The sequence below is a fragment of the Apodemus sylvaticus genome, chromosome 1 (assembly GCF_947179515.1).
Source record: "Apodemus sylvaticus chromosome 1, mApoSyl1.1, whole genome shotgun sequence".
NCBI lineage: Eukaryota > Metazoa > Chordata > Mammalia > Rodentia > Muridae > Apodemus > Apodemus sylvaticus.
In genome coordinates, this window is record NC_067472.1 from 20,535,378 (window position 1) to 20,553,266 (window position 17,889).

Here is a 17,889-nt window from a genome sequence, read left to right on the forward strand (position 1 = left end):
ATCACTATAGTTCAAAGGGAAAGAGATAAAGCTAAAGATATGTCTACAAAATAAACCACATTGCTAATTAAGAATGATGATGACATTGTTAATTCATAGAAGCTGGTGATCTCTTGTGTGTGCGTATGTGTGCACGCACATGTGTGTGAACCATCATTACAAAAGAAATAGCCCAATGAGAACACAAATAAACACACAAAGCAAAACATTATAAGGCTAATAAACTGAAGAGAGAATTCTTTGACCAAATAAAAACAGTACATAATTACTTCAGGCAAGAAAAAGCAACAGTACAGAAACACACAAGCAGAGAGAGAGAAAAGGGAAATAGCTGGAGAATCAGCAGCAGAATCATGAATAGTCCCTGCAACACTGAGGGTAAGAAATGTGGATAAACTCCAAGGTAAATATGTAGCATTGGCACAGACCAATAACTTTGTAGGCTTAGATTTTTTTTTTACAACCTACTTTAATAAGGGTTCTTAAATGCTTTAACCTCCCTTCTAGCCTCTCACCACACACCACAGGCAGTGGAAAGGGAATGTTAATAGGGCAAAAGGGAAATGTAGGACTGTGTAGAAACAGTTCTTTGGGGTGGTCCCATTCTTTGCTGTCAGGATAGCAGCAGTTCAGTTCACATGAATCAGCAGTGGTAGCTCGATCCACTGGCAAATGCCATTCACAAATCTGCAATGGCAGTTCTATCCAGAAGAAACCTCGAGGCTCTGCCTATTGGCCCAAGCCCAAGGAAGTGGCAAGAAGCCACTGGCACACCACCAGAAGTGCTTTGCTGTGTTTCTCTCTAGGAAATCATGACAAAAGAAGATTAGCCAAGAAAGCAAGGAGAACCAATGCCACACGGTGTTGCCCACTGTCTGTCGGACTGGATTTATGTCTTTTCTAAGCATCACATACTCTCGCGAGCTTCTGCTCACTCTAGCAAAACATCAGAAGCCTTTTTCCAGGCAGCTTCCAGAAGAATTCCACAAGTCTGTTCTCAGCAAAATATCCTCCCACATGTCTCTCCAGCAAAAACATCCTCTCGAATAAGACAGTTTCTGGAAAACATCACATGACACAGCTCAGTCTCCAAAGAAACAAGATATTTCCACTTCATATGTTTGAGAGAGGATCTCACCATATAGCCCTGGCTAACCTGGAACTCTATGCAGACCAGGCTGGCCTCCCCTGACTCTGCCTCTAGGGGCTTTCATTAAAATGTGAGCACCACCATACCTGGCACTGTGTTAGACCGAAGCACATTCTTTGTAGTTCTTGTCCCTCCCTCTTCCCCATCTCCTTCCATCCCTCTTCTTTCCTCCCCTCAGACCACTTTCCTCTTCCATGTCCCATGTGTCCTTTTACCCACAATCCATCCGTTCTCACCACCTAATACTATCCTTTCTTAGTTACCTTTCTATTTTTGTATTTTTTGTATTTTACTCTTATTTACCTGTTTACATACATATAAGCCAGGATCTGCATATGAGGGAGAACATGCAGTTTTTGTCTTCCTGAGTTTGAGGTTACCATGCTTAATATTATACTTTATAGATCCATTCATTGTCCTGATTCTACTTTTCCTTGCAGTTGAACAGCATTGCATTGTATTTGTCTATCACTTTTTCATTATCCACTAACCTGTTGAAGGACACTGTGATGGTTTGTATATGCTTGGCCCAGGGAGTGGCCCTATTAAGAGGTGTGGCCTTGCTGGAGTATGTGTGTCACTGTGGGTGTGGGTTCTAGGATCATCATCCTAGCTACCTGGAAGTCAGTATTCTACTAGCAGCCTTCAGATGAAGATGTAGAACTCTCAGCTCCTGTGCAATGCCTGCCTGGATGCTGCCGTGTTTCTGTCTTGATGATACTGAACTGAGTCTCTGAACCTGTAAGCCAGCCCCAATTAAATGTTGTTCTTATAAGATTTGCACTGGTCATGGTAACTGTTCACAGCAGTAAAACCCTAACTAAGGCAGACACCTAGGCTGGTTCTGTGTCCTTGCTGTCACTAATACAGAAAACAGCCATAAACACAGATTGTAATGTCCCTGTGGTGGGACACAGAGCTCTTTAGGTACATGCCCTGGAGAGATACAGCTGGGCAGAACAGTAACTTTTAAAGAGACTGATAAACAGAAGGAAGAAATTCGTTCCCTTGAAGCCCCAAATCCAGAGTCGCATGAGGAATTCTTTTAGATCTTTCAAGGCTATTGATATTGAAACATTGAAGCATGTAAGAAAAAGAACATTTCCAATGCTTTTTAGAGAACTCTCATGGAATTGCCTGCTGTCCTGAAAACATCCATAATGGATGAAGAAATTGACAAGTACAGATGCACTTCACACGAATAGCTATGCAAAAGTCCACCTAAGATGTTAGAACTCCCAGTGAGAGAGAAGAAGAAAGGCTACCCATCAGTTTGTCTAGAACACAAGATCTGTTTGTATCCAGGAAGTCTACTCATATAGCTGACAGATCGGAGAGATCTGGGCATACCTCCACAGATGCTGAAGGCATCTAGGTGACCAGGATGCACTTGTTTTTCAAAAAGTAACCAAGACATCACATGAATAGGTGCTAATTATAAAAGTGTGAGTTTTCATGTATAGAGATATTTCTATGTGTATGTCTTATATTTGTATGTGTATGTTTTATGTATATACGAGAACACACTGATCCTAGAAGTATTTCTTTAGAATCAGGAAACATTCAAAGAGATGCCCAGTCTTCACAATTATTTGAACTGTTCTGGAAATGCTAACATGCCTAGACAGGAAAGTGAAATCAACACACACAGTGGAGATTGGCAAGAACGAGGCCAAGGTTGCATTACTGAGAGTTAGCATGACCATGTGCCTGGAAACCCCAGAAAGCCAAGTGAGAAACTTAAAACCCAAGAGACTCTACTAAGTGACTGATCACAAAGTGCATAAAAAGTTAAATACGTTCTTTATTCATGCATTGTCTGACAGGTTTTTAGAACAGGAAAATGTTATAACTTTATTGTTGTCTTTGGATAAAAGGTGAGAGAACTCAGTCTTTTGCAACATGGATGGACATGCGTGCTTACATGCTCAATACATGATGTGGCAGATGGAATCATTCAATGTTTTATTTTTTTTTAAAAAGATTTACCTTAATGTGTCTGAGAGTTTTGCCTGTGTGTATATGCTCCTTACAAAGACTTGTACCTTTGGAGGCCAGCGGAAGGCATCAGATTCCTGGTAGCTGGCATTTCAGGTGGTTGTGAGATGCCATGTGGGTGCTAGGAATTAAACCCTCTGCAAGAGCAGCAAGTGCCATCAACTACTGAGCCATCTCTCCAGCACCTTTGATTTCTTTTTTATATCTTTATTCAAGTATTCTGATAAGCCTGGTGTGGACACCTGAAATCCTAGCACTCCAGAGGTTGAGGCTGGGATATCAAGAAACTTAAGGTCAGCCTGGGCTATATGAGTTCTAAGTTCACCTTGGCTACAGAGTTAAACAATACTAACAGGCTAGAGAGATACCTTAGTGGGTAAGGATGTTTGCTATGGAAATCTTAGGCTCTAAGCTTAAATTCTCAGCACCCACTTCATTCTTTGGCGAACCTCTGTACATGCAAGGGTATACATACCTTCACACTAATGTGCTATTAGGTACATGCGCACATGTATACACACCACACACACACACACACACACACCACTTAATAGCAAAATAATAATAAAAGTCCCATAAAACCAGTGTTTACCTGTGTATTAGGAATAATGAATAAACATTTCTTGAAAAAAAAATTGTCCCCAATATAGACTTTCACTGAAGAGCATTGACAATAACACCCAGAGGAACCCTTTACAGAACTCAGACACCTACCCCTCAAAGAAGGTCCCATAGACACAAAACTTAGAAGCAAAGAGAGAGTATAGACACACTTCATTCTGGGTAGGAGGCCCATTTCTGCCTTTGGGTTCTAAATGGAATCAGTGACCACCAAAAGGCAGAGATGCTTTTTGAGGGAATTGTGGCCTCCTTGTGGAGAGCTGGACAGTGGAAGTCCCCCACCTCTGAAATACATTTCTGTTTTTCAAACGCACCTTTAGACCACAGGTAGCAAGGTGAAATGGGAATGGGCGTGGCTCTTCATTTTGATATCCTCAGACCTGATAATATGCACATTTCTCCCACCCAGATGTTGTTCCTATGTGGGACGCAGAGGAGGTGGCCCTCAGGCCATATCCATCGGGAAAAACTGTGACAAGTTTGGCATTGTGGCTCACGAGCTGGGCCACGTGGTTGGGTTCTGGCATGAACACACTCGGCCAGACCGAGACCAACACGTCACCATCATCAGAGAAAACATCCAGCCAGGTAAGGGATCTTGGGTAGAATCTAGAATCCAGTAAGGTTGGACACCCACAGGCTTTGGGACACCAAAAGGAGGACTGCTGGGAGCTGATCAGGCTCGTGGCTAGCAGGGGAGGCAGAGACTCCACTTTGTAGGCTGTTACGAGCTCTGCCACGGTCTACCTGTGGCCTTCCTGAGAACACATCTGCTGAAGCTTGTGGCGTACAACAGAATGGAAACAATGATTCTCCTTCCATGTGGTAAGGGGCAGTGAAATCCAACCCCAGTTCCTAAGTGGCAGTGTCTGGGTGATTAGCCAAAAGAGGAGTTCTGGCAGCTTTTCTGAGTCACTTTTGCTATGCAATGCAGCCTTTTGAAATGGTAACTTAATTAAGATACAAATGCATGCAAGAATAACACCTCTGCAGAGTGTCCTGCCCCAAGGCAGACAGCATGCACAGGTCAAACAGGCATCCATCCCCTCATGTCAAATAATTTGGTCTAAAAGTTTGTATTGGAGCCTGGTGAGGTAATATTGGCTTATAAGTTATACACCAGGGAGGTTGAGGCAGGAGGATAACAAGTTAGAGGCCAGCCTGGACTATGAGTGAGTTCAAATCTATCTCAGTCAACTAATGAGACCTGTCTCAAAACAAAGAGATACAAACAAAAAACTACAACCAAAAGGATGATATTAAATGTGAAAGTACCTAGCTAAGTGGTATGGCTGCCTTAAATCTGCTTTGTATGTATTTGTACGTGTGTGTTCACATGTTTGTGGCATGTGGAGGCCAGAGAACAACCTTGGGTATTATTTCTCAAGGCCTTTCCATATCATTTTTTGAGACAAAATTTCTTATTGACCTTGAACCTGCCAAGGCTCCTGGAATGGATGATAGTAACCCCTGGGAACCCACCCATCTCTGTCCCCGAGGCCAACTTTTTAACATGGTTCTGGGAATTGAGCTCTAGTCATCGCGCTTGTGAGGAGAGCACATCCCAGACCAAACTCCCCAGACTGCTTTAAACTTCCTTCAGAGGACGAAGCACTTGGCTTTTATCTTTCTGGTTTATTTCGTGTTTCTTCACATTGTAAGATCAGAATTTGGGCGAGTTTTTTTTTTTTTACTAAATTTATTAATTTGTTCATTTTACAACCCAATATTAGCCCTTCCTCTCCTCCTAATAATCCCTCACATGAGTCCTCCTCCCGTTCCACCTTCCTCTCTGGGTGTCCTGCACATCAAGTTGCTGTGGGGCTAGGTGCATCCTCTCCCACTGATGCTAGACAAGGCTGTCCATTTAGGGGTTCAGGACCCATAAGCAGGCAGGTAACAGGCCCAGAACAACCCCTACTCCAGTTTCTGGGAGACCCACATGAAGACCAAGCTGTTCATAAGCTACATATGTGCAGGGGTCTCCCTCTTTGGTTGGTGACTCAGTCAATCTCTGGGAGCCCTCGAGGGTCCAGGTTGGTTGACTCTGTTGGTCTTCCTGTGAAGTCCCTGTCCTCTTCTGGTGCCTCAATCTTTCTTCCAACTCCTCCATAAGGCTCCCCGATATCTATCTAATGTTTGGGTGTGAGTCTCTGCATTTCTTTCTGTTGGCTGCTGGATGAAGGGAGAATTGTTTTAGCAAAATATTTTGGACAAGTAGATTGAGTGCTAATCTTTCTGCAGGCATAGTTGTAAGTTTCAAATGGCATTTAGGGAGGGGTGCTGGACAGTGGGGCAGAGAGAACATAAGACGTGCCCTTTGTTTCAAATTTCTACACTTTTCCAAACAACAGCCAGAAGTCCCACAAATCCTGTTTTCTAGGCTGTTCAGGCAACAGGAGCAGTAGGAAGTCACCCTGGGCCCTCCTACCCACAGCTTCACTTTGGGTACTGCGTTAATTCTACAGTCCTTAACAGAGTGTTGTGTTATAGGTCAGGAGTATAATTTCTTAAAAATGGAAGCCGGCGAGGTGAGCTCTCTGGGAGAGACCTACGACTTCGACAGCATCATGCACTATGCCCGGAACACCTTCTCAAGGTCGGAATCTTTGCTGGGACATCTGTTTTATTGCAACTGCTTCAGGCTCGGGTGGGAGTCCTGAGGTCTGTGGAGAGTGAGTGGGTTTGGGCATGCTCCTACCATGTCTGGCCTGTCCATCCTTGAAATACAGTGGCCTGTGGGCTGCTGTGAAATACAATCTAATCATGTTCTTGCTAATGAGATTGAGCCCCGTTGTGAAGCTGGCGTTCCATCATGCCCTCATGTCACAAGGAGCAACTGGAGAAGAGAAATTATGGAAAGGTCATTTGGGAGAATAACCTAAAGGCCCTTTGTAGAATTCCTATTAGGTGGGGCATCTCTGACTAATGTACATCCTAAACAAATCAGGAGGTACTTGCCGTTGTCCTAGAAGAGGCTCTGTTTTCTTGGAAGCTAGGCTGTGTCAGAGGAAGGGCTGTAAATCACAGGTTCTTTTCAGAGACAAAGGAAACTAGGCTCCAGCCATCTTGAGAGAGCTCAGTTACTCAGATCAGAGTGAGAACAAAGACCCAGGTTTCAGGTCCCAAGGAGCGGGTGCTACTCATCAGAGAAGGGCTGGACCTGCTGTTTACCTCAGGTACACTTGGGGTCTGCCCCATGTGTGGGGCTGTGCAGGCAGGTGTTGTGTTCTCCACGCTGCTTCTGCATCTAGTTCCCATTGTCTATGCACAGAAGCTCAGCCACACTAGTCCCAGCTGGTAATCTTTTCAATTCTTAAAGGGATCATTTAAAAGGGCACACTGCAAATATCCCCCCTCTCTTTTAGCTGTTAAGCATCCTCCTACAACAGTCTGTTCATTTATCTAATCCTTCCCCTAGAAAACTGAGATGATTTCCAACGCACGCATGCACGCACACATGCGCAAGAGTAAGGTAGGAAAACAGGCAGCCAAGTTGAAGTCTGGAAGCCAGTGCTCAGAATGTATGTCAGCAGGATGTGGAGGCTTGTCAGTGCGAGCGGCAAATCCTGCATGTGCTTCCTAGTAGGCAAGGCAAAGAGGAACACGGATCATCCTGAGTATCCACGTGTGTCAGGATTAAGGGGAGCCATTGGCTTAGCTGTGTTGGCTCTGAATAGGAAACCGATTACCGAGAGTGAGGTCTTTGGTTCTTGGGCAAGGCATCCTATCCCTGAGGTGGCCAAACTGGTAAATGCCAAGCTCCTCGGGGACACTATTTCACTAGCCACATATCTGCTTCAGTCATGACCTGCCTACTGCATCAGCGTGGGGTTTCCAGCCCTCTCACCAGAAAGCGTTACTCAAATCAGTTTCTGAGTCTCTTGGAGATGGGTGGAGCAGCTGCTCTCTGAGCCCCTTCCGGGTCCAGCCTTATGTGCAGCAGTCTCTGAGTCTATAGGTGACAGAGGGGTGGGACAGTGATTCTGTGCATTGCCACACAGGAAATCCGAAGTGAAGGGGCTTCCTCTTTCAGACTGGTAAATTAACTAGACCTGGAGGGGTCCATTCTGGGCTTGGGAGGTGTTCTAGTTTCCATTTTTTGCTGTGATAAGATACTAAGACCAAAGCTACTTTGGAGACAAGAATTTATTTAATCTTATACTTTCAGGTCATAGTGATTTTTGAAGGAAGTAAGGAACTTAAGGCAGAAGCTATAGAGCAGTGGTTCTCAACCTTCCTAACGCTTGACCCTCTAATACAGTTCCTCATGTTGTAACGACCCCCAACCAAAAAATTGTTTCGTTGCTACTTCATAACTGTAAATTTGCTACTGTTATGAATTGTAATGTAGATATCTGAAATGCACGATACCTTATATGTGGGTTGAGAACATACAGGTTGAAAACCACTGCTATAGTGGACTATTGCTTTCTGGTTCACTCAACAGGTCCATTCAGTCTGTCCCTGTCTCTCTTTCCCTCTCTCTCAGTTATGTACTTCTATTTCATATGTATTTTGCCTGTACCTAAGTGTACCTCATCTGTGCCTGGTGTCCTCAGAGGCAGCACATTGGGTCTCCTGAAACTAGAGTTATAGACTGTTGTGAGCTGCCATGTGGGTCCTGGAAACTGAACCTGGGCCCTCTGCAAGAACAGCAAGTTCTCTTAACTACTGAGCCGTATCTCTAGCCCCACAGCTAGTTTTCTCATAACAACCCAGGATCACTTTCCAAGGGAAGAGTGCCACCCACAGTGGACTGTGCCTACCTATATCAATTAATGATCAAAAAATTGACCAATTTGATCTAGGCAGTTCTCTCAGATGACTCTAGTTATGTCAAACTGATAGTTGAAGCTAACTGGAACATGGAGGGAGTCCCAGGAGGCCAATGGAGCAGGTAGGTTGAAACCTAACCAGGGATCAGAGAGGTGGGTAGGAATGTAAGTATTGGGATTGGGCTGAGACTCAACTTGGAAAACAAGCAAGGAATAACCTGGCACCACCTGTCAGTCAGAGGCTATGGGCTGGTATATAGAGGCAATATCAATTGTCAAGGACACAATGTCACATTGACCCAACTGACAAGCTTGTGCCTTGGGTCTTATGTCTGTAACTTCTGTAACTCTTCATATCACTTTATAATTTTTTGGTCCTGAGCCCAGTCTTTAGTGGTTGAGCCATCTCTGTTTATCTGCAACATGCCTCCCTCCCCCAGTAGACTGAGATCCTTCAACAAAGACACTATCTCATTTTCTTTGTGTCTCTAGAATCTGGTGGTGTCCCAACTAGGTACCCAGTATATTTTTGTTACTTTTTAAAGTGAATGTGTGAGGTCGAAGAGGCCTATAGAGCTACACCACGGAGGAATGAACAAGGAAAGTCCTGTCTGTTATTCTTTCTACGCCTTTGCACATACTCATGGTGGCCGCTCCCCTCCAGAATGGCAGCTGTAAGCCTCTGCTATGTAGGGCACGCAGGGCTAGAGGAACAAAGCCACCTTCCTCTCACCTGCTCTATGCCATCCACTGCACAAGTTCTGGGGCCTGAGGCCAAGCAGAGGCTCCTCCTACTTTGCCTAACTTTCTTCTTTTCCTAAGTATCATTCCTCTCCTGTGATCTCTAGCTCATAATCGCATCACTTCTGCCCCTCTGGACAAACTCCAAAGTCAGCATGAACTAGCTTATCAGCATAGACCAAAGGAAACCCTTGGGCCAAACCCATGAAATAATCACACCTCATCCAAAGCGCCTATAACTGCTAGGAGGGAGATTGGCAAGGGACAGCACCAGGGTGTGATGCGCTCTGGGTGCAGGGCCATAGCCCCCAGACAGACTTCTGCTACTGCTCCAATACCCGTTGCTGCACAATGTCCTTACCAAACTTAGTCTCTTAAACCACAACTTACTGTTGTTGTTTGTGATACTCTGGGTTGGCCCAGCTCTTTCTTCTTTGGTCTGGTTTTGCCCAGAACTTTATTGGGCTGGGAGTTTAAAATGGCCAGCCACACATCCAGGACTCAGTGCCAGCTGGCTATAGCCCATGTCCTCCTACCCATGACCCTTCACCCTTCAGTGGATTTGGTCAGGCACTTCTCCGCTAAAGGACTCAGGGTTGTTAGAAGGCAGCCTGTGTAGCTGCAAGCCTCTTAGTGGCCAGGCTCTAGAACTTGCAGACATTTGATTGGCCAGAGAAGACCAGAATCAGGTAAGAAAAGAAATACACTCTGCCTCTGAATAAGAGAAATGGCACTGTTGTCTTTCAAAGGCACGTCACTATCTAGATGGTGAGGTGTGTTATTTTAACCATCTCCCCAGGCTCTCTTACCAGCTCTTGCCCCAGAGTTTGGTATTCTCCCCTCCACAAATACGTTTTGCTGCAGGTGGATGCCTGTCCTGGTGTTTATGGTGGTTTTCTGTATGAGGTTTTAGAAGGCTGTTTTGTACAACAGGCTCTTACTGGCGGGTTTTGTGGGTGCTTTGTTAGATGCACCTCTTCTCTTCTAACTGCAACTCATTCCTCTGGGTTGTTTCTTTCCCGGGGCCACACTGTATCTTGCCTTTTAGCTTGTGAAGGAGCAGTGATTGCCTGCAGCGCCCAGGCTGGTGGAACAAAGCCCTTCCTGCTGATGGGAAACTCGCTCTCTGAGTCTCTTTACGACCTGAGCTCTCTCCTTTGAGCTCTGTCTCCTCTGGTTTTATTGCCCTCCCCCCACCCCCTTGGTTGGGCCCAGGCAGTGGGGAATGATGACCTTAGAAGTTTTACTGGGCATGGGTCCAGGAGATGAGGAGACAGTTCTCTGGTACAGGGATGTCTTTGTTTGGAAAACTCCAAGCTGACATTTTATCCTCCAAAGCATCTGCCAAACCTTCCCTGTTTGGCCTGCAGTCAGTGCTGGGCACTGTCTATCCACAAAGGGGAAAGATGCAGTGCTCTGGAACTACATACAGGATGGCTCTCCTGTGGGCATTCCCCAGAATCCAGCTGTCTGTCAGTAACTCAGAGAATTGCATCGATGTCCCAGCCCCAAAGACAGACTGTGAACCATCATCTAGCCTGCGACTTTTGTCTCAAGCCCCTCTGTCCTCTGGGCACTCAGACTGTCACATACTGTGCTCAAGGAGCAACAAACTTCCATGCACAGTAGGCAGGAAGATGAACATCTCTAGCAGAAAGTTCTCGTCTTGGCCTGTGTAGGTGCTGGGGCTGGCTCTCCATTTCTAGCTCTGTTCCCACATGAAGTCACTGGGGAACCTGGTGACAATAGGCCTGCCTCCCAGGGTCCTCTGAAGAGGAAAGGATAGGAAAGCTTAAGAATAATGGAGGAGGGAAGGAACATGGTCTGTACACGCCTGGCCCACTGGAGGCTTTGCCAGTGATCTTCTAAGCCCAGGCTACTCCTTGTACAACAGGCCGATACTTGTTTGCAAAAGTCCTCTTTCAAGGATGCTGTCACAAAGTGACACATCTTTTGTTAAGGCAGAAGTGTCTGAGTAACTGAATTTAGGGTTTTAGTTGTCTTAGGGGTCATGATTTGGGGTTTCAAACCTGGTGTCAATAGGGGAGAACAGGGGTGCCACTGAAGTGTCTTGGGGGACTCTGGAGAATAAGGGCCTGAGACTCAGAAAGTCAGGGCAGAGGGTTAAATGCTGGGCAAAGGAGACTCAGCTCTGCTTCTTGGAGAGAACGTACGCTGGGAGTCTGAGGAAAACAAGCATTTCACAGCCAAAAAGATAACAAAGTGATGTAAGCAGAAAGAAATGGAGGTGTGTACTATCCAGTATGGCAGAGAATTTAAGAGAGCACAGAGGAGAGAGAGAGAGAGAGAGAGAGAGAGAGAGAGAGAGAGAGAGAGAGAGAGAGAGAGAGAGAGAAAGAGAGAGATAGAGAGACAGAAAGCAGTTCATAACTAGGCTGTGTATGTTTTAGTCGATTCTGTTGCATGTAAATAACTATTTTGTGAAGCTCTCTGAAGATAGTCCCTGATTGTGGCTGCATAATTTAATTAAAGCAGTAGGCAGGGTTTGTGTTCGCCCCCAGTCCCTAAGGATAGAAAGGAGAAAACTGGTCTTGAGAAACTTACTTTTGGCAGAGAAGAAAATATCATCACACACTAAAAACAAAAATAGTATGACATGAAATTAGTCAAGAGAATATGACAACATAAGATGGGAGGGGTAGAAAGGGTCCTGGAAGGCTTTTAAGAGGGGAGAGAGAAGATGGGGATCTAGAGAAAGAGTAGGAGTCTGTGGGTGGGCGAGATGGGGTGGGGGTGGGTATCCTAGAGAGATGACAGTGTACGCAGCAATTTGTTTGTTAGGAATTCTCTAGAAGGAGATAACACAAGGATGGCTGGAGCAGATGTCAGAAGCCATAAGCAAAGGGCCCAGACAGCCAAGTGACAGGAAGTTTCTAAGCACACATCTATCCTTGCCTGCTGGGGTGCCCATATCACAGCACTGTAGGACTGGAGCCAAAGAGGCTGAGCCCACAGAGGGGGACACAGTCAGGAAGTGTCTGGAGAAATTTCAGGAAGAGATGCTGATCACGTGAACTCAGGAAATGGTCTGGCACCCAGGAGAAGGATATGGGGTCAAGGGATGCCTGCAAGGTATACTGGACAGAACTCGATCATTGGTTTCTTCTCAATAAGAAGAGAGTGAGGAACAGGGAGGAGCCGAAAGCACTTTCTGACTCAATCTCCAGAGACAAAGGTCCCTGGACAATTCAAAGGGTGGGATGAATTCAGTTCCTAGCCAAAGTTAGAGCTGGTTCTAGGCCCCTGGCACAGCTCAGGGAGGTGGTGCCAGGAACTGGGGTCTACTAGATGATTCTGAACAGGAAACAATTCTCTGTGGGTAGTTAGAACTCTCTGTGGTATAGCATGGGAAGAGAACAGAGGCAGGGGCATCTTCCAAGCAAAAAGTAGATATGGTCGCTCTCTCTCCCAGATCATGCAGCAAAAGCCTGTGGACCCGGGGAGGACAGTGAGGAAAGAGAAGATGACAGCTTCGGAGATGTAGAGAGGCAGATGACAATGACGTGCCCCCACCCCCAGCATCGCTGATGTGGTTAGATCTCAATCAGAGTGGCGAGTGAACAAAAGCTGAGCTCCAAAAAAGGAGCAGAGATAACTCTTCTCAGAAAGTTGGTTAAGAAAGGAGCAGATGAGACTTGGAGAAGGGATGCCTCGTAGGACAGGCCCAAATAGAGAGTCTACAGGCAGAGGAGGGGTCCTGCGCTCTGCATTGAGTTGTGAGTAATCCAGGGCTCAGCCAGGCATCTGGGGGTCCTCTTGTGTTTTAGAAATGCCCCTCGAATTTTAGATCTTAGTCACACAAGTGTAGAGTAAGGTGCTAGGGCTAGGAGGAGCCATTATGACCAACCAGACAAACTCCTATTGTACAGAGGAGTAAACTGAGGCTCAGAGAAGGGAAGAGGCTTGTCAAGTTAACCCACGTGGCGAAGGCAGGCCTGGCATGGGAATGCGGAGCTTGGCATCTTTTGCTGACCCCTGGTGCTCTTGATTTAGCTCACGCTCCATCTGATCTGACTAGCAAAACCACTCACAGTTTGATTGATCATCTCATCCACCGGTGCTTGTCGTCTAGCTGCTGGACCAGCTCTCAGGCTCTTCCTGAAGCAGCTCCCAGACCTGTTATCTACACGAAGTACTGCCTAGTGTACAACTCCAGGGGGAGCCACTCACACCGTGATCTCCAACTGGTAGTCTCTGATTTGTGGGACATGATGGCCCCAGGGCAAGGGCCTGTCCAGAGCCTCGTGAAAGTACTCAGTACACATAAGGAAGGCAGGCCTCTGACTACTGGACTAGGGTATATTTTTCGACTTGGCAGTTGCCTTCCCATTGGGAAATGAGTAGGCAGATCAGATGAGATGGAATACCGCAAGGCAGCTTGAGTGAAAGGAACCACTCAGCCATGCAGCATGGGACAGGGGTGGCAAGCAATGGGGACAGGGATGCTAATGGGAGGAAAGAAATGAAGACTGGGAGTCTCCTCGCACATAGCTTGGTAGCCTTGACTTTTCTCCCTCTCTCTCTCTCTCTTTTTTTTTCTTCCTGTAGAGGAGTTTTCTTAGACACCATCCTCCCCCGTCGAGACGACAATGGCGTCAGGCCAACCATTGGCCAACGCGTGCGGCTCAGTCAGGGAGATATAGCCCAAGCCAGGAAGCTGTACAAATGCCCAGGTAACTGTGAGCCACGGGGACTCCCAGCGACTCCTAGCATCCCACGCTACACAACGCATGCTGTGTGCAAGCAACCCCATCCCCTTGCTGGGAACCGAGAGGACCACACCTCGGCAGCTGTGGTTTCTTGCGTCTCTGTTAGGAAGTGTGCAGTGCAGTGCAGAAAACTGAGAGGCCTGTAGCAGGTTCAGAGTCCCTAGCCTGACTATGAGAGGCTTTTGAAGTTCTCAACAAAGCACTGAGTGAAGAGAGAAGAGAGCACAGGGACCCAGCACAGTGTGACACGTCGCTCCGAGAGAGACAGGCCCTCTTCTTTCTAGGGAACTGGGGAATGTTAATATGGCAAGGGAAAAACCAAGAGCTTCTGGAAGGAAGACAAAAAGTGAGGGGAATACTTTGGGGACTCTAGGAGTCTGGTTCCCCAAAGCCACAGTCAGAACAAGTCTCAGTGCTGCGGCCTCAGGGTTGGTTACCAGACGCTTGCTATTAAAGTCCAGAGTATCTTAGGGGTAGAGCAAAGGCTTGTTCTGTGCTAGGACAGCAGTCCCGCCTCAGATGGACCCTCTGTGCCTTCATCTCTGTTCTAGTTTCATTTCTCTTGCTGTGACTAAATACCCTGACAAAAAGCAGCACAGGAGACAGAAGGGCGTTTGTTGTTGTTGTTGTTTTGTTTTTTACTTAGAGTTTTAAGTTTCAATCTATTATGGTGGGGAAAGCCAAGGCAGGAACTTAAATCCTCACAGCCAAGAGCAGAGAGAGAAGAAATGTGTGGGTCCTTGTTTGCTGTCTCATGTAGCTCTCTCCTGCCTGATATGGCTTGGGACCCCTACCTAGGGAATGGCACCACCTACATTAGCCTACATCAAATTACAATCAAGACAACCTCCCATAGACATGCCCATAGGCCAGCTGATCTAGATAATTCCTCATTAGGACACTCTCTTCCCAGGGCACCTTGTATCAAGTTGACAATTAAAACTAACCTGCTTTGGTATCTTTTTGTTCTGTGTCATCTTGGGATCAGGACCCCAAGGCCCTTCTAAATCCATGCAAAGGGTCAATGATAGCAGCCAGGTTTGTGTCACTGATGGGGCAGAATGAACTCTAGGGGATTGGGAAGGACAGAAGGAAGCTCCATCACCAGGAGCTCCGGTAACTTTTTCTACACCCTTCAGACAAGATATGTTTTCATTTGCGGTTGAATATTTGAAACAGGGGCCACTGGAGAAAGTCTGGGCTGTGACATTGCCCTACAGTGCAGGACCATGGGGACTGCAAAATGCTGTGTAGGCTGCATCCTCACGAAACAAGGAAATATGTTCAGCCATCTCCCAATCGTCTGGGGACATGCTAGGGCCGAAATACAGGACACACATATCATATAACCCTCTAAATTCAAAGGGAAACCTTAGAGCGGTCCCTGGGAAATGCCGTAGTATTTATTTAGTTACACTGTATGAGCTGCTTATTTCCCCGAAGGCTCCCAGGCAGCTGGTAAGTATCCTGGAGCACACAGTAATGTATCTATTCCTGCAGAATGCCGATGATTATTCTAAAATAATTTCCATGGAACCCTCGGGGGTGTTGGCTGCTGGGAGTGAGCCTCTCCTTGCCTGGCAGTTGTTCTGTAATGTGACACTCGGGCTCCGATAGCCAGGATTTCCTGAAGTAAATGATGGGCCGCCCTCCGCATGCCTTTCCCTGGAGCTCCAAGCAGCGGAGGGTGTTCCAAGCGGGTCACTGCAAGCTAGGGCAATGGCCAAGCCAAGGTGGCGTCGAGAGAGGGAAGAGATGTTTAAAGAGGCCTGTTCCCTGCACTTTGTGAGTAACTCCATGGAGGGAATCACTCGGCAAGCAACTGGCTTTGTATTTTAGGGGTGTCCATCTCCATAGTTCGGGAAATACAAATATTGTTTGCTCCCAAGCTCCAGGATTTCCCCTTTCTTTTAAGGAAGAACTAGAAGAAGTAATCTTTTCCCATGCAGGTTCTGTGTTCTAGTCCCATTCATTACTGGGCAACCTTCAGAGACTGAACAGGCCCAGGGGCATACTGTAGACCATAGCTTCCTGGTCCCCTGCATTTTCCTCTGCTTCCTTGTTTGTTTGGTAACTCTCTCAGAGGTAAACAGCAAAAAGAAAAGGGTTGGGAAGGAGGTGAGATCAAGCTAGAAGCATAAACGAGTCTCCAAGCATATTTCCTTTTGGCTTTCCTGCTGTATCCTTCTGTATTCACCCTGCTGTGGCTGTTGTTAGCAGTCTCAAAGTCTCCAGTGTGGCTGGAGGCATGTGGCTCCGTGTTAGAGCATTTGTCTAGCACGCTCAAGGCTCTGGACTCAACCTTTCTCATAACCAATCAGCAAACCAATTCTACACTCCCTGAAACAGTCTGTAGTTGCCAAACCCATTTGGTGTGATACAGGTGACCCATGAGTTGGTTCAGCTCATGGCTGGAGAATTGAGATCTAGTTGAACCTAGATGAAGCCACACGGAGTCCCAAGAGCCTTTGGGGTGCTTTGGCAGGAGCTCTGGGCGCTACCCCTTGGCACCAAGATACTGCTTTTGCTTGCCCTGGCCGGGGAAATGGCCATGTATTTGGCTCACTTCCCATCAGTCGTTCACGGGGCTTTGGCTTGGGAAAGGCTTTCACTCCGCAGGCCTGGGCAGGGTAGCTCGGGTGGGAGACTCGTGCCTGCATCAGAGTTGTCATTTTGCTTGTGCAGCATGTGGGGAGACACTACAGGACACAACGGGAAACTTCTCGGCACCTGGTTTCCCAAATGGCTACCCCTCCTATTCCCACTGCGTCTGGAGGATCTCCGTCACCCCAGGGGAAAAGGTAGGTGAGAACACTGGCTCTTTTGATTATATCAGCGCATGCTGCGAACACGCCTGGGTATCACACCACACCTCATACACACGAACAGTTTGCATCATCTTTAAAAGGTAGGCTAGACCCCCATGGGGAATAGTATGGCACCCTGAGCCAAGTAGAGTAGGAGAACCCAACCCTTGTGCTGTTAATAATAGCAGGTGTTCTGAGTACCTACTATGTGCCAGGAGCATTGCGTTCCCTGTTTTATGACCTCAAAGTCAGTCTTACTCATATAAATGGAGGCCTGGCATGTACTCAATGTCCATCTAGGTTATAAATCAAGCTACCTGTCAGGTAAAGCACACCCTCTCCTCTACCTGCACTGTTACTCTCAAGGGCAAGCGTCCAGTCTAGAGTTTGTTGACATACTGGAGTAGTGATTTGGTAGGTGGCAATGTGGCCACCTGTGTTGATGTCCAGCCCACACCATTCACTCCTGCCTCGAGAGCAGCTGCTCCGTGGCTGCCCTCAGGCAGGGTGGGCTGGTCAGTCAGGAGTCTGAAGTCAGATCCAAGAAGGAAGCCAGGGAATGTCTTATAACTGGGCTCAGAGAATGCGGAGGCCCTGGAAGAAGATGTTAGGGGTGTGGCAGGCTCTGTGTCCGTTGGCCTTGAAGATTCCGTTGCCTTCTAGAGCTGAGCTCAGGACCAGAACTACTTCTCCTTAGTCCAAGGACGGTGTGCTTTATTCTACTACAGGGCACTTCATGTCCATCCCGCGTGAACAAAGAATATGAGGGGAAATTGCCCAGCCACACAGTAAAATGCAGAATGGGGCTTTGAACTCTGAACCTTATCTTTTCTTAAAAGATTTTTTAAAAAATTAAGTTATATGTATATGTGTGTTGAAGTTTGCGTGAGAACCCAGATCCCCTGGAGCTGGAGTTACAGCAGTTATCAGTCACCCAACATGGGATGTGGGAACTGAGCTAGGATGCTCTGCTGGAAAAATACACAGGGATAACCACTGAGCCATCTCTCTGATCGTTATCTTTTCATTGGAAAAATCCCAGATTTTTCTTTTAGCTTGTCTCA

The 17,889-nt window shown here is 46.7% G+C and overlaps 1 protein-coding gene across 1 annotated transcript in view; it reads left to right on the forward strand.

Moving 5' to 3' along the window:
• Tll2 (tolloid like 2) overlaps positions 1-17,889 on the forward strand; it is a 122,940-nt gene that overhangs the window by 69,743 nt on the left and 35,308 nt on the right. Inside the window, exons 6-9 of the mRNA XM_052186069.1 lie at positions 4,179-4,357; positions 6,263-6,368; positions 13,858-13,982; positions 16,704-16,819. Coding sequence (XP_052042029.1) covers positions 4,179-4,357; positions 6,263-6,368; positions 13,858-13,982; positions 16,704-16,819 — 526 coding nt within the window. The remainder of the gene's footprint in view (positions 1-4,178; positions 4,358-6,262; positions 6,369-13,857; positions 13,983-16,703; positions 16,820-17,889) is intronic.